Genomic DNA, 23,481 nt, shown 5'->3' on the forward strand with positions numbered 1-23,481 from the left:
CTGATGCTGCAAATTGAGATTGCTTGACTTCTGGTTTGCCTGGCACGGCCGGGTCCATTCCTTCTTCATTCAAGCGAACTTAAAATGCTTTACCAAAATCCTCTTAGACACAACTCTTCTGTATTTAATTTCACTCTCGTTGCTGACGATCAGGCTATCTCATGCAGCCATCGCCTCAAGCTGCTGCCCCCTCTCATTCCCCTCTTCCCGTTTGCCTTGTGATTTCATGGTTAATGTTCATAAACCAAAGATTAGACTCCTACCTCCCTGGGAGAATCAGGAAGTGAGAGGAAGCAGATTATACAGGAGAGAGTTTTTTAGGATACATTTGGGTACACCTCAGGAAGAAAGAGGGAAGTAGGAAACACAGTTTGGGTAAAGAATGCCATGGGCTTTGTTTTATTTTGTCTAATCAAGTCTGGATGGGACAAGTGGAGATGCACTTGTTAGAACTCTGATAGAAGTTTCTTGCAATTAAGGACTGGACTAAGTGTTTGTCTCTGTGCCTGGCATAGAGTAGCAATAACTGCACTTACTATTCTCGACACATCAATCAAAGCACTTAGCATATTAATTAATTACACTCACAGCAACCCTAAGAGGTGGGTGCCGTTATTATCGTCTTCATTTTACGGATGAGGTAACTGAGTCCCAGGGTAATTAACTTGCTCCAGGTCATGAGGCCAGGGAGCCCACTCCAAGCACCAGCCTGTCCCCATGTTGGGATCTCAGGGTGTGTTTGCTGAGAGGCTGGCACTGTGTTAATTGCAGTGGGCATTAATACAAACTTCCAGGGCACTGGACTCAATCTTCCCATTGTCAGCATTGCACCTGTGCTCAGCAGTGGTGGATTTGTGAAGTGGAAGATTGGCCAGGAGCTCTTATGGGTGAACATTTTCCTTTCTTAGAGATCTTGCTGCCCGAAACTGCCTGGTAGGGGAGAACCACTTGGTGAAGGTAGCTGATTTTGGCCTGAGCAGGTTGATGACAGGTGACACCTACACAGCCCATGCCGGAGCCAAGTTCCCCATCAAATGGACTGCACCCGAGAGCCTGGCCTACAACAAGTTCTCCATCAAGTCCGACGTCTGGGGTAAGGGCTGCTGCTGCACTGAAGAGGTCCTTCCTGACTACAGGAGGGTTTTTTTTCTTGCCTCTTTCTTGCTCTTCCCTTTCTTTTTGTTTTTTTGTCTGTCACCTAGGCTGGAGTGCAGTGGTGCAATCTTGGCTCATTGCAGCCTCTCCTTTCCAGGTTCAAGAGATTCTCCTGTCTCACCATCTTGAGTAGCTGGGATTATAGGCGCCTGCCACCACGCCCAGCTAATTTTTGGTATTTTTAGTAGAGATGGGGTTTCACCATGTTGGCCAGGCTGGTCTAGAACTTCTGACCTCAGGTGATCCACCTGCCTTGGCCTCCCAAAGTGCTGGGATTACAGGTGTGAGCCACCATGCCCAGCCACGCTTTTTTTTTTTTTTAACTGTGTGTTTGGCCTGAGGTCCAAATACGGTGCACAGTGTATCTGCTGATCTGTCTGTTAAGTCTCCTCTATAAGCCCCCTCTCCGTGTCTTTATTTCCCTTGCTGTTTATTGAAGAAACCATCCTTAGAGTTTCTTATGTTCTGGATTTTGCTCATTGTCTCCCATGGTGTGATTTAATATGTTCCTCTGACTTCAGTATTCCTAGTAATGGGTGGCTGGATCTGGACAGCCTCATCACATTCAGGTTTGACTGTTTCTCTTTTAGTAAGAGTGGATCAGATGAGATGGTGTGCCCTTCCATCAGTAGATGCAAAATGCTTGATTTATTTCCTTCCTTCCTTCCTTTCCTTCCTTCCTTCCTTTTTTTGACAGAGTTTCGCTCTTGTTGCCCAGGCTGGAGTGCAGTGGCATGATCTTGGCTCACTGCAACCTCTGCCTTCCGGTTTCAAGCGATTCTCCTGCCTTAGCTTCCTGAGTAGCTGGGATTATAGGCGCATGCCACCACCCCCGGCTAATTTTTGTATTTTTAGTAGAGGCGGGGTTTTACCATGTTGGCCAGGATGGTCTCGAACTCCTGACTTCGTGATCAGCCCACCTCGGCCTCCCAAAGTGCTGGGATTACAGTCGTGAGCCACCACACGTGGCCCCAAAATGCTTGATTTTCTATTGGTTTTTGTTTGTTTGTTTGTTTTTGAGTAATTTTTAGCAGTTGCTGATATACAGTGCCTAGATCCAATAGTTTGCTAGGTATTGCCAGATAGGAATTCTCTAATTCTGTCATTCCTATTAAGTTATTAGTGGAAACTTGTATGAGGAGAAACAGTTCCTCATCTGTTTTGTTACTCAGTGGTACAGTTCATATAGGAAGAGCAGGATCAATTCTTCTTTGTTTTTATTTACCAGTTTTTAAAATAACAAATTAATTTCTTTTCTTTTTTTTCTTTTTGGAGACAGAGTCTTGCTTTGTCTGGCGTGCAAAGTACAGGCTGGAGTTCAGTAGCATGATCTCGGCTCACTGCAACCTCCGCCTCCCAGATTCAAGCAATTCTTCTGCCTCAGCCTCCCAAGTAGCTGGGATTACAGGTGCCTGCCACCACGCCTGGCTAAATTTTTTTTGTATTTTTAGTAAAGATGGGGTTTCACCATGTTGCCCAGGCTGGCCTTGAATTTCTGAGCTCAGGCAGTCCGCCTGCCTTGGCCTCCCAAAGTGCTGGGATTACAGGCGTGAGCCACCATTCCCTGCCACAAGTTGGTTTCTTTCTTTCTTTCTTTCTTTTTTTTTTTTTTTTTTTTTTTTTTGAGACGCAGTGTAACTCTGTTCGTCAGGCTGGAGTGCAGTGCAGTGGCATGATCTCGGCTCACTGCAAGCTCCGCCTCCTGGGTTCACACCATTCTCCTGCCTCGGCCTCCCGAGTAGCTGGGACTATAGGCGCCCGCCACCACACTCGGCCAGTTTTTTTTCTATTTTTAGTAGAGACGGGGTTTCACTGCATTAGCCAGGATGATCTCGATCTCCTGACTTCGTGATCCGCCTGCCTCGGCCTCCCAAAGTGCACGTTAGTTTCTTAATACCCTTCAGTGGTGGCCAATTAGGTTTTTGTTGTCATTGGTGGTATTATGAACTCTCATATTTATATATATTTGATGTGTTTCAGTCCACTGCGGCTATTTTCCCTGTTGATATTCAGATTGTCTCATCTTTGGCCAGTGGGAACTTCACATTAGCTCCTAGTCATTTTGACATTAACTTTGTAGTTTTCCGTGATGTCCACGCCCTCAAATGACAAGATATTGCAGGTTCATTCTGTGCCCCAGGCCTGAATCACCCATTTCTCCAAAGAATCTTATCCTTTAATGGGAAATGGAATTTCAAGGCAATAATCTGAGATTTCAAAACTTTCAAAGATTTCATAAGATTTTTATGAAATGTTTAGAGTTAGAAGGGGCTTTGGAGATAGTCTTGTGCACCCAGAAAGCAGTGGTGGCCAGTTAGACACAGAGCTGGTTGGTCACAGAGCTATGAGTTAACATGGCCAGCTGACTTCTGGCGCCAGGTTCCTTCTACCATATATCCCAGCAAGATGGTCACATTACCTAAAAGACCCCACAGGGTCTGAAACTCATCATCTGCCCTCCTCCAGCATGTTTGTGGGGTAGGTTTACTGAGTCTTCTTCTGTCCTGGTCTTTTTTTTAATTTTTTTGAGATGGGGTCTTGCTCTGTCGCCCAGGCTGGAGTGCAGTGGAGCAATATCAGCTCACTACAACCTCCGCCTCCTGGGTTCAAGCAATTCTCCTGCCTCAGCCTCCAGAGTAGCCAGGACTACTGGCGTGCACCACCACACCTGGCTAATTTTTTTTTTGTTTTTCTTTTGAGACAGAGTCTTGCTCTGTCGCCCAGCCTGGAGTGCAGTGGTGCGATCTCGGCTCACTGCAAGCTCCGCCTCCCAGGTTCACGCCATTCTCCTGCCTCAGCCTCCCGAGTAGCTGGGACTACAGGCTCCCGCCACCATGCCTGGCTAATTTTTTTGTATTTTTAGTAGAGACGGGGTTTCACCATGTTAGCCAGGATGGTCTCGATCTCCTGATCTCGTGATCTGCCTGCCTTGGCCTCCCAAAGTGCTGGGATTACAGGCATGTGAGCCACCGCGCCCGGCCCCTAATTTTTGTATTTTTAGTAGAGATGGGGTTTCGCCATGTTGGCCAAGGTGGTCTTGAATTCCTGACCTCAAATGATCCTCCCACTTCAGCCTCCCAAAGTGCTGGGATTACAGGCGTGAGCCACCGCACCCGGCCTTGTCCTGGTCTTCTGATGATAGAGCCTGGTAAAATGTCAGAGCCTGGGCTGCTAATGGGACCATCCCTTCTGAGGTCTGCTGCAGAGGTAACCGATTTTAAATGTAGTATAGTGAAATGCTACACATCTTGAACAGCCTTTCTCTTTCGGTTTTCTTTCAGCATTTGGAGTATTGCTTTGGGAAATTGCTACCTATGGCATGTCCCCTTACCCAGGAATTGACCTGTCCCAGGTGTATGAGCTGCTGGAGAAGGACTACCGCATGGAGCGCCCAGAAGGCTGCCCAGAGAAGGTCTATGAACTCATGCGAGCATGTAAGCCTTCCTCAGCCTGTTCTCACGAGTATATATGGGCATTCCAGGAAATTCCAACCGTGCAGGAGTGTGTACACAAAGTTGAAAGTTTTTCTATGAGCTCACTCCATTCCAGTTCTTCAGCAGCAGCTAATGTAGCTATTTGATACCTATTGACCTTTATTTACAGATAAATAGTATGTGCGTGACTTGTCTTTTAAAGCAAAAATGGTATTGATAGATACCAAACCTGGGTGTATTCCTAAATACAGATTCCTGGGCCCTGCCTTCAGACATTCTGCTATAGTAGCTAAGCTCACGAGGTGATTTTTTTTTCAGATGGAGTTTCACTCTTGTTGCCCAGGCTGGTGTGCAATGGCGCAATCTTGGCTCACTTCAACCTCCACCTCCCTGGTTCAAGTGATTCTCCTGCCTCAGCCTCCCGAGTAGCTGGGATTAGAGGCATGCGCCACCACACCTGGCTAATTTTGTATTTTTAGTAGAGACGGGGTTTCTCCATTTTAGTCAGGCTGGTCTCCAACTCCCGACCTCAGGTGATCCACCCGCCTCAGCCTCCCAAAGTGCTGGGATTACAGGCGTGAGCCACCACGCCCAGCCACAAAGTGATTTTTATCCAGTCGTTTTATACTAATTACATATATGTTATCTGTACTATGCATGCACAGGATGTTTTCATCTATCTTATAAGGTATTTATATGGCCATTTCTTACACTGTTTTCCCACACGTCTTTCCATGTCCATATATTCAGATCTCTCCCTCTCCCCACCTCTTATTTACATATAGCTGCCCAGTACTCCATTAAATGATTTCACTCATTCATCCAGTCCTCTTTTGATGTGCATTTGGTTGTTTTACACATTTGTTTGGTTTTTGCCCTTATAAACAAAGCAGAAACAAATATTCATGTACACAAATCTCTGGGCACTTTGGCTGGTATTTCTAAAAGTTGAACCGTTGGTTCAAAGAACTGTGTGGATTTTAAATTTTGATACATTTTACCAAACTGTTAAAAAAGGTTGTGCCATTGTATGCTCCAGTCAGACGCGTATGGGAGTGACTGTTCATGGTCCCCAGTACTAGGCTTTGTCAGTGTGTTTAGTCCTCATGTTAGTCTTATTTTCATGAGAATTTCTTTACTTGAGACTTTAATAACCATGAAGAAAGAACGAGATAGAAGGTGAGCTGTTTGCCTTAGTAATCTTCTACACCTACTAGAGCGGGGCTGGGAAAAATATATTTGTAAATGCAGTTCTTGCTGTCACTGTCTCTCTGGGGTTTTACAATCCATATTCCTGCCAGCATCTAACGTCTTTTCAAATTCTTAATGTCTATAACAGGACATGATGACATTCATCATTTTAACTTGTTGCAGCAAAAGATGGTTAGCAGGATTGGAATGTTGCTTTCATTCTAGACTTTTCCTTGAGAACTGCTGGCCCCATATTGCTAGCCAGATCTCATGGATGGTCTGACTTGGGTTTCATCTGTCCAGGTTGGCAGTGGAATCCCTCTGACCGGCCCTCCTTTGCTGAAATCCACCAAGCCTTTGAAACAATGTTCCAGGAATCCAGTATCTCAGATGGTAAAGTACCCGTCCCGGGGTACCTGCAGTGGGGTGAAAGGGCGGCCGTGTGGGACTGCAGCCTGGGTCATTCAGTTCACTTCCTGGTGGAAGTTCACAGACCAGCCTGTCCTGAGATCAGAAAGCTAGGCAGAGGTGTGGAGTGTTTTGCTCTCTTGTCTGCTGCAGCCCTGCAGAGTTCTAAGAAATGCTAAGGGCTGTTTCTCCGGCATCCACGTGCCTTTTCTTTAGTTGTATGCAGATGAGCACTGTTATCTCACAAAGAAAGAGAACCACCACACCAAGCCAACACCAGTACTGATGGCTGCTGGATTTTTGTTTCTGTCCCGTTATGATTCTTAGAAGTGGAAAAGGAGCTAGGGAAACAAGGCGTCCGTGGGGCTGTGAGTACCTTGCTGCAGGCCCCAGAGCTGCCCACCAAGACAAGGACCTCCAGGAGAGCTGCGGAGCACAGAGATGCCACTGACGTGCCTGAGATGCCTCACTCCAAGGGCCAGGGAGAGAGCGGTATGTCCCCCCCTTCCCCCAACCCCACTGCTCTTGCCTACCCTGCGGAGGCTACATTCAGGCCAGCATAGGCCAACGGGAAGCTGTGAATGGAGCCCGGATAGAAGGGCAGCCACAGCCTTTGTCAGTGGTTCAGCTTCGGAAGGAGGAAGGTTCTCCTCTCCCCACCTGCCTCCTGTCCCCTCCCTCTGAGAGTCCCCAAGGAGCATAGGCTTCAGCGGTGAGTTCAGTCCCATAGGCAGAGGTGCTTCTGAAGCCCGTCAAGGAGCTAGCCCATCTCCCACCCGTAACCCGCGGCATCTGTGGTTGCTGTCCCAGAGCAGATGCAACAATAGTAAGCACCAGGCTGCGTGATGAGCAGCTCACGGTGAAGGCACTGATGTGACAAGCTTGCTGCAGCCAGGTGGAACCAGGACACGCCCGGGGACAGAGCCCGTGTCCTGCTGGTCTCTGGGAAGAGCATCTTTCTGGTGCCGTTGCCTGGGCGAGCAAGGGAGTTGGGATCAGCTCAGGAGGGGTCTCAAGACACTAGCAAAAATAATAATTGCCAACATTTATGTAGTGTGCCTACTACAGGCCAACGCTCTGTTCTATGTTCGTGGTTGACCCCCAGAACCAGCAGTCCAGCTTCTGCTGCAGACCAGCTGAACAAAGGCATTGAGGAGTGTATTAGTCTGTTTTCTTGCTGCTAATAAAGGTATACCCAAGACTGGGTAATTTATAAAGGAAAGAGGTTTCACTGACTCACAGTTCCACATGGCTGGGGGGAGGCCTCACAATCGTGGCTGAAGGTGAATGAGGAACAAGGCCACGTCTTACTTGGCGGCAGTCAAGAGCTTGTGCAGGGGAAGTCTGCTTTATAAAACCATCAGATCTCGTGAGACTTACTACCACGAGAATGTGGGAGAAACCACCCCATAATTCATTTATCTCCACCTGACCCCGCCCTTGACATGTGGAGGTTATTACAATTCAAGGTGAGATTTGGGTGGAGACTTGGCCAAACCATATTGGAGGTGGGGGGTAGGCCAAGCATCTGGGTTCGTAGAGGATCCTGGGGATGGCAATGGTGGATCCATTCTAATAGACCGCAGACTGGGTACATGTGAAGGGACTGGACAAAGCCCTACTTCTTGAAGATTTATGGTGGGATGTTTACTGACAGCAGAATCTATAAACCTGAGTTTTCTTTATCACGTACTCTCATTAGTAAAAAAACAAAAAAACAAAAAACAACTGAACATGCAGCCCATATATATGGTATATAAAGTATGTACGTCCACTACTTATAGGAGTATAGTGTGTATGTTATGTACCAAAACTCACATTTAAAAGGCTTGCATGCTAAATAAGTCCAAATTAACAATACTTCCCGCCCCGCTGGGTCATCTCGCTCACCCACTTGGAGGTTATGGCATATATAGACTCTCCAGAATCTTCCACCCTTCCTCCTCCTGTCGGTTTTCCTGATTTCAGGTGGCTGAGCAGCAGGGAGGAGAGGCCTCTGTGGGAACGCTGTGCTTATTAAGAACCCAGTGATCAGCAGTCATGTTCATTTATGCCCGTCAGTTTCATCTGAGGGGTATTTTGATAGTGATCTCTTGGTGAGCCGAGGGTGTCAATTAACTGCTCAGTGCTGAAACTGAGTGGTGCATAATTCATTGCAATTTCACTCTCCTGGCCTCCTTCCACTAGATTAAAGTTTTGGGAGGGCTTTGGTGTTCCCTGATTCAGATGTCCCGCGTGCTGCCTTGGGTTCTGACAAATGCACACTAGTACCTCTGTTCTGAGTTACAGGTGCCAACAGAAAACCTCTTCTTGCAAGCTGACCTCCGAGGGAGAATTCTGTTACTCACTAGCAGGAGCTTGGCAACACCAAAAAGATATCCTTTTTTTTTTTTTTTTTTTTTTTTTTTTTTTTTTTTTTTTTTTGAGACGGAGTCTCACTCTGTTGCCAGGCTGGAGTGCAGTGGCATGATCCTGGCTCACTGCAACTTCCGCCTCCCGGGTTCAAGCGATTCTCCTGCCTCATCCTCCTGAGTAGCTGGGACTACAGGCGTGTGCCACCACACCCAGCTAATTTTTGTATTTTTTAGTAGAGATGGGGTTTCACCATGTTGGCCAGGATGGTCTCGATCTCTTGACCTCATGATCCGCCTGCCTCAGCCTCCCAAAGTGCTGAGATGACAGGCTTGAGCCACCGCACCCGACTACCAAAAAGATTTCCTACGAGCTATGATTCATATTTAAAGAGTGCCCATTAAAAAACGGTTGGCTGGGCGTGGTGGCTCACACCTGTAATCCCAGCACTTTAGGAGGCCGAGGTGGGCGAATCACAAGGTCAGGCTCCCGTGGCACAAGCTGGGGGCTGCCCCCACCCCACGCTCCCCAGAGTAGCACCCAAGCATCTGGGCTCAGACATGCCTGGATCTTATAACCAAGCATCTGGGCTCAGACATGCCTGGATCTTATAACCGGCTCTGATGCCACCATCCCTGAGGCCAGGCAAGTCCCTCCTCTCAGCCTGTCCTCAGCTTTCTCGCTTGTAACCGGGCTACAGCGCTGTTGTGAGAATGCAGATGACGTTGTAAAGGTGAAGCACATGTCTCGCTCCTTTCAATAAAGCCATCATTGCTGTTAGGATTGTCATTAGGAAAGGCTTTGGGCCGGGTGTAATCCCAGCACTTTGGGAGGCCAAGGCGGGTGGATCACCTGAGGTCAGGAGTTTGAGACCAGCCTGACCAACATGGTGAAACCCTATCTCTACTAAAAATACAAAATTAGCCAGGCGTGGTAGTGCGTGCCTGTAATCCTAACTACTTGGGAGACTGAGGCAGGAGAACCGTTTGAACCTGGGAGGCGGAGGTTGCAGTGAGCTGAGATTGCGCCACTTCACTCCAGCCTAGGCAACAAGTGAGACTCCAACTCAAAAAAAACAAAAAAAAACAAACAAAAAAAACCGCTTTGATCTCTTTCCCTGAAGATGGGAACAAAAAGCTGGATGGCCCTGGCCTCTTCATCCCTGTACTAGTTTAAGGCAGCAGCCCCCCCCACCCACCCACATCACCCTCTGATGAGTATAAAAACGATGACAGGGCCAAAGCAAAGGGTCAAAACCTGTGACTCTCCTGCCAGCCAGCTAGCCGAGAGGCCTACGAGGAGCTCTGGGAATAAGGGGCTGTGTCCCACAGTGGGGAAGGGACAATGGGCCATTATGCACAGGAGATAAGAAGGGATGACCTTTGACAATTTTTTTGTTTTGAGATGGAGTCTCACTCTGTCTCCTGGGCTGGAGTGCAGCAGTGGCGTGACCTCAGCTCACTGCAACCTCTGCCTCCCGGGTTCAAGCGATTCTCCTGTCTCAGCCTCTGGAGTTGTCTGGAGTTGTCAGCTCTTCCCCTTGCATTTCAGATCCTCTGGACCATGAGCCTGCCGTGTCTCCATTGCTCCCTAGAAAAGAGCGAGGTCCCCCGGAGGGCAGCCTGAATGAAGATGAGCGCCTTCTCCCCAAAGACAAAAAGACCAACTTGTTCAGCGCCTTGATCAAGAAGAAGAAGAAGACAGCCCCAACCCCTCCCAAACGCAGCAGCTCCTTCCGGGAGATGGATGGCCAGCCGGAGCGCAGAGGGGCCGGCGAGGAAGAGGGCCGAGACATCAGCAACGGGGCACTGGCTTTCACCCCCTTGGACACAGCTGAACCAGCCAAGTCCTCAAAGCCCAGCAATGGGGCTGGGGTCCCCAATGGAGCCCTCCGGGAGTCTGGGGGCTCAGGCTTCCGGTCTCCCCACCTGTGGAAGAAGTCCAGCACGCTGACCAGCAGCCGCCTAGCCACTGGCGAGGAGGAGGGCGGTGGCAGCTCCAGCAAGCGCTTCCTGCGCTCCTGCTCCGCCTCCTGCGTTCCCCATGGGGCCAAGGACACAGAGTGGAGGTCAGTCACGCTGCCTCGGGACTTGCAGTCCACAGGAAGACAGTTTGACTCGTCCACATTTGGAGGGCACAAAAGTGAGAAGCCAGCTCTGCCTCGGAAGAGGGCAGGGGAGAACAGGTCTGACCAGGTGACCCGAGGCACAGTAACGCCCCCCCCCAGGCTGGTGAAAAAGAACGAGGAAGCTGCTGATGAGGTCTTCAAAGACATCATGGAGTCCAGCCCAGGCTCCAGCCCGCCCAACCTGACTCCAAAACCCCTCCGGCGGCAGGTCACCGTGGCCCCTGCCTCGGGCCTCCCCCACAAGGAAGAAGCTGGAAAGGGCAGTGCCTTAGGGACCCCTGCTGCAGCTGAGCCAGTGACCCCCACCAGCAAAGCAGGCTCAGGTGCACCAGGGGGCACCAGCAAGGGCCCCGCCGAGGAGTCCAGAGTGAGGAGGCACAAGCACTCCTCTGAGTCGCCAGGGAGGGACAAGGGGAAATTGTCCAGGCTCAAACCTGCCCCGCCGCCCCCACCAGCAGCCTCTGCAGGGAAGGCTGGAGGAAAGCCCTCGCAGAGCCCGAGCCAGGAGGCGGCCGGGGAGGCAGTCCTGGGCGCAAAGACAAAAGCCACGAGTCTGGTTGATGCTGTGAACAGTGACGCTGCCAAGCCCAGCCAGCCGGGAGAGGGCCTCAAAAAGCCCGTGCTCCCGGCCACTCCAAAGCCACAGTCCGCCAAGCCGTCGGGGACCCCCATCAGCCCAGCCCCCGTTCCCTCCACGTTGCCATCAGCATCCTCGGCCCTGGCAGGGGACCAGCCATCTTCCACCGCCTTCATCCCTCTCATATCAACCCGAGTGTCTCTTCGGAAAACCCGCCAGCCTCCAGAGCGGATCGCCAGCGGCGCCATCACCAAGGGCGTAGTCCTGGACAGCACCGAGGCGCTGTGCCTTGCCATCTCTAGGAACTCCGAGCAGATGGCCAGCCACAGCGCAGTGCTCGAAGCCGGCAAAAACCTCTACACATTCTGCGTGAGCTACGTGGATTCCATCCAGCAAATGAGGAACAAGTTTGCCTTCCGAGAGGCCATCAACAAACTGGAGAATAATCTCCGGGAGCTTCAGATCTGCCCGGCGACAGCAGGCAGTGGTCCGGCGGCCACTCAGGACTTCAGCAAGCTCCTCAGTTCGGTGAAGGAAATCAGTGACATAGTGCAGAGGTAGCAGCAGTCAGGGGTCAGGTGTCAGGCCCGCCGGAGCTGCCTGCAGCACATGCGGGCTCGCCCATACCCGTGACGGTGGCTGACAAGGGACTAGTGAGTCAGCACCTTGGTCCAGGAGCTCTGCGCCAGGGAGAGCTGAGGGCCCTGTGGAGTCCAGCTCTACTACCTACGTTTGCACCGCCTGCCCTCCCGCACCTTCCTCCTCCCCGCCCGGGCTCCCTGCTCCATCTCTGTCCTTGAGTTTTATCTGTGGAGTTCCTGCTCCGTGGACTGCAGTCGGTATGCCAGGACCCGCCAGCCCCGCTCCCACCTAGTGCTCTAGACTGAGCTCTCCAGGCCAGGTGGGAAAGGCTGATGTGGAGTGTCGTTTTCATTTTTTTCTCTCTGGAGCCCCTCCTCCCCTGGCTGGGCCGCCTTCTTCCATTTCTCCAAGAATGGAAGCCTGAACTGAGGCCTTGTGCGTCAGGCCCTCTGCCTGCACTCCCTGGCCTTGCCTGTCCTGTGCTGAAGACATGTTTCAAGAACCACATTTCGGGAAGGGCACGCACGGGCATGTACACGGCTGGTCACTCTGCCCTCTGCTGCTGCCCGGGGTGGGGTGCACTCGCCATTTCCTCACATGCAGGACAGCTCTTGATTTGGGTGGAAAACAGGGTGCTAAAGCCAACCAGCCTTTGGGTCCTGGGCAGGTGGGAGCTGAAAAGGATCAAGGCATGGGGCATGTCCTTTCCATCTGTCCTCTCCACATCCCCAGAGCCCAGCTCTTGCTCTCTTGTGACGTGCACTGTGAATCCTGGCAAGAAAGCTCGAGTCTCAAGGGTGGCAGGTCACTGTCACTGCCGACATCCCTCCCCCAGCAGAATGGAGGCAGGGCACAAGGGAGGCAGTGGCTAGTGGGGTGAACAGCTGGTGCCAGATAGCCCCAGACTGGGCCCAGGCAGGTCTGCAAGGGCCCAGAGTGAACCTTCCTTTCACACATCTGGGTGCCCTGAAAGAGCCCTTCCCCTCCCCCACTCCTCTAAGACAAAGTAGATTCTTAAAAGGCCCTTTCCTTTGGAACAAGACAGTCTTCACTTTTCTGAGTTCTTGAGGCATTTCAAAGCCCTGCCTCTGTGTAGCCGCCCTCGGGCACCTGCGCACAGGTGGGAGGAAAGGTCCTGGCCAGTCCTAGTCCTGGCTGCACTCTTGAACTGGGCGAATGTCTTATTTAATTACCATGAGTGACATAGCCTCATGTTCTGTGGGGGTCATCAGGGAGTGTTAGGAAAACCACAAACGGAGCCCCTGAAAGCCTCGAGTATTTCACAGAGCACGCCTGCCATCTTCTCCCCGAGGCTGCCTCAGGCCGGAGCCCAGGTACGGGGGCTGTGATTCTGGGCAGGGACCCAGGGTCTCCTGGACCTTGACAGAGCAGTTAAGTCCAAGAGCAGTGGGTAGTTGGCCGCCCCCGAGGCTTCACGCCGGGAGAAGCCACCTTCCCGCCGCCTCATACCGCCTCGTGCCAGCAGCCTCGCACAGGCCCTAGCTTTATGCTCATCATCTAAACTTGTACTTTATTTTTCTGGTAGAAATGGTTTCCTCTGGATCGTTTTATGCGGTTCTTACAGCACATCACCTCTTTGCCCCCGACGGCTGTGATGCAGCCCGATGGAGGCACTAGTCACCGACAGCGGCCTTGAAGACAAAGCAAAGCGCCCACCCAGGTCCCCCGACTGCCTGTCTCCATGAGGTACTGACTGGTCCCTTCTTTTTGTTAACGTGACGTGCCACTATATTTTACACGTATCTCTTGGTATGCATCTTTTATAGACGCTCTTTTATAAGTGGCCTGTGCATAGCGTCCTGCCCTGCTCCCTTGGGGCCTGTGGTGGCTCCTCCTCTGCTTCTCTGGGTCCAGTGCATTTTGTTTCTGTATATGATTCTCTGTGTTTTTTTTTTTGTTTTTTTTTTTCCGAATCCAAATCTGTCCTCTGTAGTATTTTTTAAATAAATCAGTGTTTACATTAGAATCCTTGGCAGATTGCTTTGGCCTGTGATCCTGCCCTGTTGTTCTGAGCCTGTGTGGTGGGGGGGCCGGGATGTAGTGGGTTCTGGTTTCCCGACGGGGCTGGGGCCCGGCATCAGGTCTTACAGAGCAGAATGGTGGCAGGTTGCCCCCAGCTGTCCAGGGCCTCTGCGGCCTGGGTGCCCACAGCCATCTTTCAGGCATTTGCCCTGCTATGCTCGGACCCTTCCTGTACCCTTGGCACTTACCTGCCGGCAGCCTGGCCCCACCAGCATCACTGGGAGTGGGCTATGCCACCATACAAGCCACATCTGACTGGCGGTGTCAGGCTGTCGCAGTGACGTGGAAGTGGGGTGAGGAGGTCACGTCCTGTGCTCCTTGCTGGCTGAGGGCAAATCCCTCCCCACGTGCGCCTGTTCTCTCTCCACCTTTCTGCCCTAAGCCCCCAGGTGCCTTTACTTACGCATGTTCTTTGAGCCAGGTGTCTTAGATCTTTGTATGGATGAGGAGGAGCGGAGGTGTGCTGGCCTTCAGGGCCTGGGAAGGCCATCCCAGACTGAGCCCCACCGCCCTTTCCCGGCTCAGTCCCCACCGAGCTGACAGCTTGGAAAGGGGCGGTTGGGAAGTGAGTAGCACCCTCTGATAATGATACTGATCAGGCCAGCAGGTTTGTCAGGGGTGCAAATCCTGCTCAGAAGAGCATATGAAGATCACAGCTCGGTGAAGCTCCACTCGAGAGACTTGGAATGAGATGTGCTGTGCGGCGGGTGACAGGTGGAACTCCAGCCGGGCCGGGGCTGGTGGAGCCCACTGCGAGCAGTGCCAGGCACCAGATTCTCCTCCTCTCATTTCACAGGGACAAAACCAGGCTGGGGCCCCCAATTTCCTTGCCGGTTGAACCACAGCTGGCCACCAGATCCACCAAGCCTGGGGCTTCTCAGGGCTGTCCTTTGAATGGCTGCTCCTCCCAGGTCTGAACGAAGACATAGGACAACTCTGGTGACAGCCACAGCTGGCGGCCGCTTCCTCGTGTCAGATGTGGACAGTCACCCCACCCTCCCAGCGCTAAGGGCTGAGGCTGTGTGTCCAGAGTCAGCTTCTGCATGTGAGTCCAGTTGGTCACACTGGGCCAGTGTGGAGGAAGACGCCTCTCATCTCCCAAATGGGGATCTTTCATGGTTGTCACCCGAGCTTATAAAGCTTAGTTTAGTCTAGCCGTTCTAAGACAGTGGTTTCTTAACCTTTTCTAGGTCACAAAACCTCCTGAGAACCTAATGAAAACTAGATCCCAGCCCCAGAAAAATGCACCTGTGTGCACACACCCAGCAGTTTCCAGGTCATTGCGAGTCCTGCCTTCGAGGTCCATTGTTATTATTTACAAAACACCAGCCTAAGGTATTAGACATTTTCTTAAAAGGCCAGGCAAGGTGGCTCATGCCTGTAATCCCAACACTTTGGGAGGCTGAGGTGGGTGGATTGCTTGAGGCCAGGAGTTCAAGACCAGCCTGGGCAACATATACCCCATCTCTACAAAAAATACAAAAACAAGCTGGGTGTGGTGGCATGCGCCTGTAGTCCAGCTACTCAGGAGGCTGAGGTGGAAAGATTGCTTGAGCCCAGGAGGCGGAGGTTGCAGTGAGCTATGATCATGCCACTGGACTCCAGCTGGGGCAACAGAGTGAGATCCTGTCTCAAAAAATTTTTTTTTCTTTTTTTTTTTTTTTTTTTTTGAGACAGAGTTTCGCTCTTGTCTCCCAGGCTGGAGTGCAATGGCACAATCTCCACTCACTGCAACCTCCGCCTCCCGGGTTCAAGCGATTCTCCTGCCTCAGCCTCCCGAGTAGCTGGGACTACAGGTGCACGCCACCATACCCGGCTAATTTTTGTATTTTTAGTAGAGACGGAGTTTCACCATGTTGGCCAGGATGGTCTCAGTCTCTTGACCTCATGATCCACCCGCCTTGGCCTCCCAAAGTGCTGGGATTACAGGCGTGAGCCAGCACGCCCAGCCTGCCACTTTTTTTTTTCTCTTTTTTTTTAAGATGCAGTCTCGCACTGTCGCCCAGGCTGGAGTGCAGTGGTGCCATCTCAGCTCACTGCAAGCTCCGACTACCGGGTTCATACCATTCTTCTGCCTCAGCCTCCCAAGTAGCTGGGACTACAGGCACCCGACACCACTCCTGGCTAATTTTTTGTATTTTTAGTAGAGACGGGGTTTCACTGTGTTAGCCAGGATGGTCTCGATCTCCTGACCTCAAGATCCACCCGCCTCAGCCTCCCAAAGTGCTGGGATTACAGGTGTGAGCCACCACGCCCGGCCAAGCCCACCACTTTTTTTAATGAGAAAGTTTTTGTTACTGTCCTCCTCTGACAGGTGAGGAAGCTGAGAGGCTCAGAGATGTCAAGCAGCTCGGCCAAGGTCACACAACATGTACCAGCTGGTGCCTACCACGGCAGCCTAATTGGTAGTAGACAGTGCAGACAGCCCCAACAGGACCAGGAGAGAGCTGTGCCCAGGGTCAGATTCTTCCCTCCACAGTGGAAAAGAAGGAGCCAAATATTACAGTCAGCCCAGCTCCTTGGGCCGCAGAGATCATTTCAGGAGGCCTTCCTAAACGGAGTGCCCTGGGGAAACAAACTCTAAACGTCCTCGTACAAGAAGACATTAGATGAGACCAGGCTGACCACAGTGTCCCTGTCAGCACTGCCCTCATCCCTGGGGGTCACCTAACATCTTGCTCCCCTGCCCCCACACTCCAGTTGATATCGCTGCTGTAATCAGGGAAATCTCTGAGCTCTTCTTCTGGGAGGGCATTTCCGAGGGGCCAAGGAGCTGCGGATTGGAGGAGCACCAGCAGCACAGGGCATGCCCCTGCTCCCTGCCCAGAAGCTGGAAAGTACTGTGTCAGGTTTGGGGTCTTCAGCGAAATCTGTCAAGCAGCATCTTTGGCACTAGGGCAAAGTTAGGACGAGGTGGCTTCCCTCTTGATGACTACAGCAGCTGTCTATGGCTGACTGCCCCCAGGAGCCTGTTTTGTTTGGGGTTTTTTCTTAAATGTTTTTATTAATATTTCAAACATACAGGAAAAGACAAGTATTTTCCATTCATCTTGATAGCTAAATACTTTTAGATCTACACACCAAGATGAAGACCACCTTGTGTCTTGGATAAATGTAACGAGCAGATGCTGGCAGCTCACAGGTGCTCTGGGCTGGAGGAGTTAGAACTGCCGGGCCAGGTGGAGTGAGCCAGCACCGCTCAGGGAGGTTCATCTCTCTGGTTCCAAAATAAATGTTTTCTGGAGTCTCACCTTCACCCTTCTGGAGAGGGGTAATCTTACCTGTGGAGGAGAGAGTGAGGGTTGAGGGGGCGCTGGGGTGGCATGAGAGGCCCAAAGACCTTGATAGACACAGTGGGCTTGGCACCGGGGCACGGAGTTAAAGAGGAGGCTTAGCCAAGCCCAGCGGGAGTTGATTTGACAGCAGTGCCCTTAGCAGCTTGATTGTTCGGATTTTCAGGGCTATTGAGCTCAAGTGTACAAGCAAACTGGAAAGAAAAGCTTTGTTGGGTTTTTAAAAATGATAAAAGTATAATGACAGCATATCCACTGCTTTGAAGGCGTCCCCCACCCCCGTGTTCTTTATCTCAGGTTTCTCCATCAAGGTTAATCTAATCCTGCTAAATTAACAACCGGCCAGTGCATCCCCAATGAGCCCGTGGAATGTGCAGGGTGGTTCAGCCTCGGTGTTCTCTAAAGTACTGGCCGTGGGTGGCTCCTTGCTCAGGGTGCAGAAGTTGGCAAGTGACGAGTGGCCAGGGGACCTTGCGTCAGGATGTCCCTCTGCCCTCAGCCTGCTGTGTTTCACCTGGTCTCTGGTGAGCACATCTCTGGCTGCTTTGCGTGAATGAGCCAAGGGAGGGAAATATCTAGCTTACTGCCTCCCCCTCCCTTGAGCCAAGCAGAATGGGGCGCGTGAGCATACCTGCGGTGAACGAATCGTCCGTTCACCCTGTGCCAGGGCAGTCCTTACAGCAAGGACCCCAGGGATGTGTCCATCCCCATCAGTGTCATGTTAGCAAGCGGCGACAACATCCCTTTGCAGGAGGCATCCTGAACCACTCCGTCCTCAGACAGTGGCAGAGTCCAAGAGAACAGTGTGTCCCACCCTACCCACCCCCACCTGCCTCAGGAATCATTGTCTTGTCCCCATCACAGCAGCCCTAAGACTCAGGGCACATGCGCCAAGCCTGGGGGGCTAGTTTCTGTGTGGGAAGCGGTGGGGAAGCAGGGAGGAGCTCCTGGAGAAGGCGGCAGCTTTCATACCGGGTGATGTTCTGACTCCAGTGTTCTCTCCCGTCTCAGCACCCATTCTGCTCCCCAGTCAGGTTGGTTCTTTGTGGCTCAGATCTGTCACCCTTTAATGAAGTGGCTTTCTAGCTGCCAAGGATTGAGAGCTGCTACTGAGGAGTGTAACTCACTAATAGCATGGAAAACACTGTGAAATACTCCAAGGTGCCAAGCTGGGCCCAGCCCAGTGTGGTTCTAAAAGGCTAATAAAAATCCACCAATTAATTGTGACAGCTCAATGGGAAATTATTCAATTGTGAACAGGGGCAAGCTGCAGCTCGAAAGGAGGAGGGGAGGGGTTGCCATAGTAACATCAATGTAAGTTCTCATCTCAGCAGCGGAAGCCAGCCCGGGAGTGAGCAGCATCCGACCGCCGCCTCTGACACGGGATGGGATGCAGGAGACACCAAAGGCGCGTTTGAAACGGATGCTCTGCCTGGCCCCGGGCCTGCAGCCACTCCCAGCTGAGCATGGGCTCTCCCCAGGGCAGAGAAGTTGTTTTCTAAATGTTCCTTGCTCTTAGGAAAGCTGGGAAGGAGCAGCCGAGTGGAAGTGAAAAGCACATGTACTGTGTTCCTCCGCCCCTTTGACCGACTGCCAGTTACGGGGATCTAGAGGAGGGGTGTTTGGGTCCAGTCAACAGGAGCTCCATCTCCCAAAAGGCAAGGCACCCAGAACTCAGACTATGGGGGAGGCCAGCATTCCAGTATGGTTTTGCAGTTGTCACGACTTTTATTTGAAAAGATACACATGACATATTCTGATTTTGAACATGTGAAATGCAACCTTGCTATAGCAAAAGCGGATTTCTTCCCAATGCATCTCCCAGGAGACTCCTGGCCAGGCTAACACTGGGCTGCGGAGAAGGGCAGCGGTCAGAGGGGCAGGGAAACCACAGCAGGGGCTTCTTGCCGGGGGGATCTTGTGCTCATGGGATGGAGAAGGGGATCGGGTTCTTTTTTCCCATTTTTAACTTTCAGAACCATCCTCTGTACCCAGTGGAATGCACTCATTTGCACTCTGATGTCAGCCACAGTCGTCCCTATAGAGACTGTCACAACTTTGATTACCCAACTGTAAGCACTCAGCCCGCTGCCTCGCTCTGCTATTCATACTCATGGCCCAGCCACAGCCTCAGCTCCGTGCCCCTGGGGCCAGGGGGCTGCTCGGAGTCAGAGCCCCAGGGGAAGAGAGAGGCTGGGACGACCGAGGCTCCAAGACAGCCTCCTTTTTGACACTGCCTAGTTTTTCGCTTCAGCAAAGTTGGAAATCAAAAGCACACACCTAACCCGTCCTACCGTGGATCGTTCATCGTAACCATGCCTACATCATCTGGGTGTCGTGGTCTTTGAGTCTGGGGGAGAAGGCAGGAGTGAAGACAATGGGGGTGAGTCCAAGAAGCAAATCCTTCCAAGGCGTCCTGGCCCTTCACCGCCGACCGAAGCGGAAGCTGAAGCCGCCTTTCTTCCTGCTGTAGCCATTGAGCTCCTCAGCCAGGTTCCCTAATGGGCCGCTCGCCTTCTCCCCCGCAGCACGGAGGAAGCCGGTGGCCTCGCTGCCTTCGTCCTGCCTCCCGAAGCGGAATCTGCAGCCAGCATGCTCTCTGCCCGATGTCTGCAGCCCCCTGGCTATGACAAGCAGGGTCTGTGGCTGTGAAGCTCTCAGCCACCGAGAGGAACCCCACACGGAATGGGGTCGGGGCCCCGCGGCCAGGTCGGCCCAGCGTTCTCCGGCTCCGAGGCCACCCATGGCGTCTGTGGGCTGTCTTCTGTCCAGTAGAGGAAAGCAGGTGCCCAGCAGCAGGAAGAGGAGGCAGACCAGGGGGTAAGGCCTCACCATCTGACCCAGAGGAAAGAGAGGCAGAGTTACAGGCTGCACATGTGGCCAAGCGCAACTCACCAAAATGTTTCCCCGGGACAGGCCGCCAGCATAGATGTGAGCAGGGGGCTCAGCTGAGACCGGCTTCCGAGCAGTGCTGGGACTAGGCCACTGTTTTATTAGCAGGATCAGGAGGTGATCGTACCAATTAAGCAGGTTCTTCTCCTGCAGTCCCCACGATCTGCCTGCCTGGGCAGCTTAGCACTGTAAATCCACCGCTGCTGGGTGGCAGAGCAGTGCTCAGGCAGCCCCGGGACAGTCAGCGAATTTATGCTCATTTTTCTCTTATTATAAAATGGCCGTATCATTGCAGAGCCATGGGGTGGAAAGTTAAAAGCATCGATCTCCCTTAGTTTTCAACTTGATAATAAATGGGTCTAGCTATGTTGTTTAGCTGGGACATCCTGCTAATGTCTCTTTCACATGGGAACGAGTTGCTCCTGAAAGCCAGAAACAGATTGGATGGTCCTGGCCTAATTCGGACACCCACCTGGGAAGGAGCGTGTGGACGCTGCTGGGGCCTGGGCACCGTAGGTCTGCCAGGCTCTGAGCTAAGAGCCCACACATGTGATTGTACTTTATAGTACTCCTGCTTGGTAGGTCCTGCCAGTGCCACTTTTTCAGGCAACAAAACTGTCAGAAAAACTGAGATTGCGCCCAGGCCACACAGCCAGAAAGTGGAGGCTCTGAATTCATGATTCTAATGGCCGGACGGCTTCTTCAAGAAGCATACATATCTGCTAGGTCCTCCCAACCCTCCTATTTCACAGGGGTGGCGTCGGTCTCAAACAGCTGAGGTGACTTGCCCCAGATCTCATGGCCTTATCAGTGCCAGAGCTAGAGTTCAATCCCAGATCTAACTGGGCTTGACTCAGGAAGGTGTGCTCTAACTCCCTACTCTGTACTCCACATGGCACTCGGGGGATCTGAAACCCAGCCTCCTGGAATGAACCTGCCTTCGTAACACTTGCTCCCTTGTCTGGCAAAGGAAGCCTTTTTGACAATGACTGCGGGGGAGCTGGAGCTGGCTTCTCTGCTGAGTCAAACTGAGGCTAGAATAGAGAGCACCGGCCCTGGAGAAGATAGTACAGGAGTCCCCAGAGCCCTTTCCAGAAATGGCTCCCTTGAACACATTTCAAAGAAGCAAGCTCAGCCAGGAAGCTTTTAAAATAATAATAAATGCGACCCCACTTTCTACCCAAATCCAGTTCTTCTAAGCTCTTGTCCCCCAGGGAGGGAGTGACCTCTCTCACATGCTGCCAGGAAAACCTTTCCATCAGGGCGCAGGCAGAGTGGGGGCTTCCACGAGGTGGCTTTCTGCAGGGGCCCAGCCCCATTCCTTCCTCCCCACAGGAAGCACTTTGCTGACTGCAATGTGGACCAGGGACCATTGCATCCTGGGAGCCTCTGGGTGTCTAGAAAGGAGACACCCTGACACAGAGCAGGCCCTGAGTGGCCCTTCACCCCTTTTAGGGATTCTTACACCCTTTCAAGAATCTGGTAGAAAGTGGGGATGCTCATCACTGGACGGGGGCCCCAGCAGGACTCAGGGCTTCAGGCCTCACAGCCAGGAAGCGGCAGGAAAATCACAGGGGTGAGCCTGGGTCCCAGCCCTGGCAGGGCAGCCGTGACCAATCTGTGCTGCTCTGGGCTGTCGGCAGGTGAGGCACTGGTGTCCCCTCTCTGGGCCCTCCCTCCCTGTGCTTCTGCGTGCCCTCTGACTGCCCATGCCCAGCTCCTGCCCGGGCAGGGCCTGAGCTGGAGTTCCTGCTGGGGACAGGGCGGCTGTGCTCACCGTGTGGCCGGGACTGCTCCCAGGAGGGCTGGCTGGTGGATCGCTGGGCTCCGGGGCTGGGCTGGGCAGAGCTGCTCTGGGTCCTCGTCCAGGAGGCATGGCCCCTGGGCTCTCCCTGCTTTATATGGCCCGCGGTGCGCTTGCTGCTGTGCCGACTGCCTGCTGCACATTCCTGACCCTGGGATTCCATTGGGGACGCCGGTGGTGAAGGGGGCAGTGCTGACTGCGTTGATAAAGAAAACCCAACACAGGATGTGGTCTGATGAGAGGGCAGGCGGGCTGCCCTTTGGAGGAGAGCGGACAGCATCATTAACTGCAAATTGCGGGCACAGACCCTCGAGTCCCTTGGCGGGGGTTCCAAGCCCACCCTTCACCCTAAGGGTCCTGCCTTTGTTGGGTCGGCACCTCACGCTCCGGAGAGGACATGGGGTGGGTGGACATCTATCCCTGACACACCTACTGCCTAGCTTAGCAGGATGGCTCTCATGGGCAGGAAAGCCAGAGAAACCCATGAGGCCCGTGTTTCACAGGCACAGGGCTGCGCAGCTAAGCCAGGTGCACCTCCCTGGCAGGTGGTGCCCTCAGCGGCCTGTTATCCAGGACCCAACCAAGGGGGCACGGCAGATGCCCAGGACAGCAGTGGAGCATTTGCCTGTGGCCCCCAGCCCCTTCCACCCCATGCCCTGGGCGGCCCCCCACTGTCGCCGAGGGTCACCTCTGGGAGGTCAGCGGGAGGACCCAGCCTCTGCTCCTCGCCCAGCAGAGATTCTCCCTCCACTGAGAGCAGGCAGAGGGGTGATGAGGCTCCGCCTCCCCACCATTGTTGGGAACTGAGCACAGAGGACCTCCCCCAGTCCAGGGGCCCTCACCCAGCTGACCTACCCCTGCATCCGGGGTGCTGGGGGGTCAGAAGTCGTGGGAATAGAAAGCCTGTGGACACTTCCCCAGTGACCTGAGGAAGGTGCTGGAATCTCAATCCCCCTTCGGGGCTGAGTGCCCAGGTTTGGGCGGAGGATCTGCGGATTGAAGCCGATGACTGCGCTGTGCTGACCAGAACTGACTTCCATCCCCCAGGCCGGGGCTGCCTCCGATGGCCTGAGGTGCCCCTGTCCTGTGTGTGCGTGCGTGTATGCACCCACATGAGTATGTGCACACGTGTGTACACGTGTGTGTGTGCTCGTGAGACGGGAGGTGTGGTGTCCTTCTGTCTCCCTGGTTAGTGCTGGTTGATTCTGACAGCGGGTGCTGGTTATCCATGGGGCACCACCCAGGGTGGGTCCCTAGTGCGCTGTTAGCCTGGACCGGATGCCTGCCCTCTGGGTGCCTCAGTGCCCTGGGGTGTAAAATGAGGTTTGGCTTCCCAAGCTGTGTGTTGCAGAATTCCTCAGGAATGGCCATGGAAGTTGGGGAAGGCAACATGGGGTCCAACCCCACAGGCACCCCTCTGTCCCACAGGCACCCCTCTCCCCTACAGGCCACCCCTCTGCCCCCCACACACCCCTCTGCCCTACAGACACCCCTCTGCCCTACAGGCCACCCCTCTGCCCCATAGGCCACCCCCCTGCCCCGCACAGGCACCCCTCTGCCCCACAGGCCACCCCCCTGCCCCGCACAGGCACCCCTCTGCCCCACAGGCCACCCCCCTGCCC

The 23,481-nt window shown here is 53.1% G+C and overlaps 2 protein-coding genes across 3 annotated transcripts in view; one reads left to right on the top strand and one right to left on the bottom strand.

Annotated features, from left to right (window-relative positions):
• ABL1 (ABL proto-oncogene 1, non-receptor tyrosine kinase) overlaps window positions 1–13,815 on the top strand; it is a 166,567-nt gene extending 152,752 nt beyond the window's left edge. For both annotated transcript variants that reach the window (XM_032165434.2, XM_032165435.2), the window contains exons 7-11: window positions 909–1,093; window positions 4,437–4,589; window positions 6,084–6,173; window positions 6,516–6,680; window positions 10,092–13,815. In XM_032165434.2, the coding sequence (XP_032021325.1) occupies window positions 909–1,093; window positions 4,437–4,589; window positions 6,084–6,173; window positions 6,516–6,680; window positions 10,092–11,806 (2,308 nt within the window). In that variant the 3' untranslated portion in view covers window positions 11,807–13,815. The remainder of the gene's footprint in view (window positions 1–908; window positions 1,094–4,436; window positions 4,590–6,083; window positions 6,174–6,515; window positions 6,681–10,091) is intronic.
• A 5,056-nt stretch (window positions 13,816–18,871) lies between these two features.
• QRFP (pyroglutamylated RFamide peptide) lies at window positions 18,872–22,948 on the bottom strand. Its single transcript, XM_032165436.2, has 3 exons — window positions 22,715–22,948; window positions 21,833–22,116; window positions 18,872–19,998 (listed from the first exon to the last, which is right to left on the bottom strand). The coding sequence occupies exons 2-3, from the start codon at window positions 21,929–21,931 to the stop codon at window positions 19,588–19,590; spliced, it is 510 nt and encodes a 169-aa protein (XP_032021327.1). The 5' UTR covers window positions 21,932–22,116; window positions 22,715–22,948; the 3' UTR covers window positions 18,872–19,587.
• Window positions 22,949–23,481: the final 533 nt, after the last annotated feature.

The sequence above is a fragment of the Hylobates moloch genome, unplaced genomic scaffold, assembly GCF_009828535.3.
Source record: "Hylobates moloch isolate HMO894 unplaced genomic scaffold, HMol_V3 SCAFFOLD_10, whole genome shotgun sequence".
In the NCBI taxonomy this organism is placed as follows: domain Eukaryota; kingdom Metazoa; phylum Chordata; class Mammalia; order Primates; family Hylobatidae; genus Hylobates; species Hylobates moloch.

What these genes read in the sequence shown, in the direction of transcription:
- QRFP (XM_032165436.2), bottom strand. Translation starts at nt 21,931, where the DNA reads ATGCCTCCTGGACGAGGACCCAGAGCAGCTCTGCCCAGCCCAGCCCCG. An exon ending in GGAGCAGTCCCGGCCACACG is followed by an intron (nt 19,999 to 21,832) that starts GTGAGCACAGCC and finishes CCTCTGGGTCAG; the next exon opens with ATGGTGAGGCCTTACCCCCT.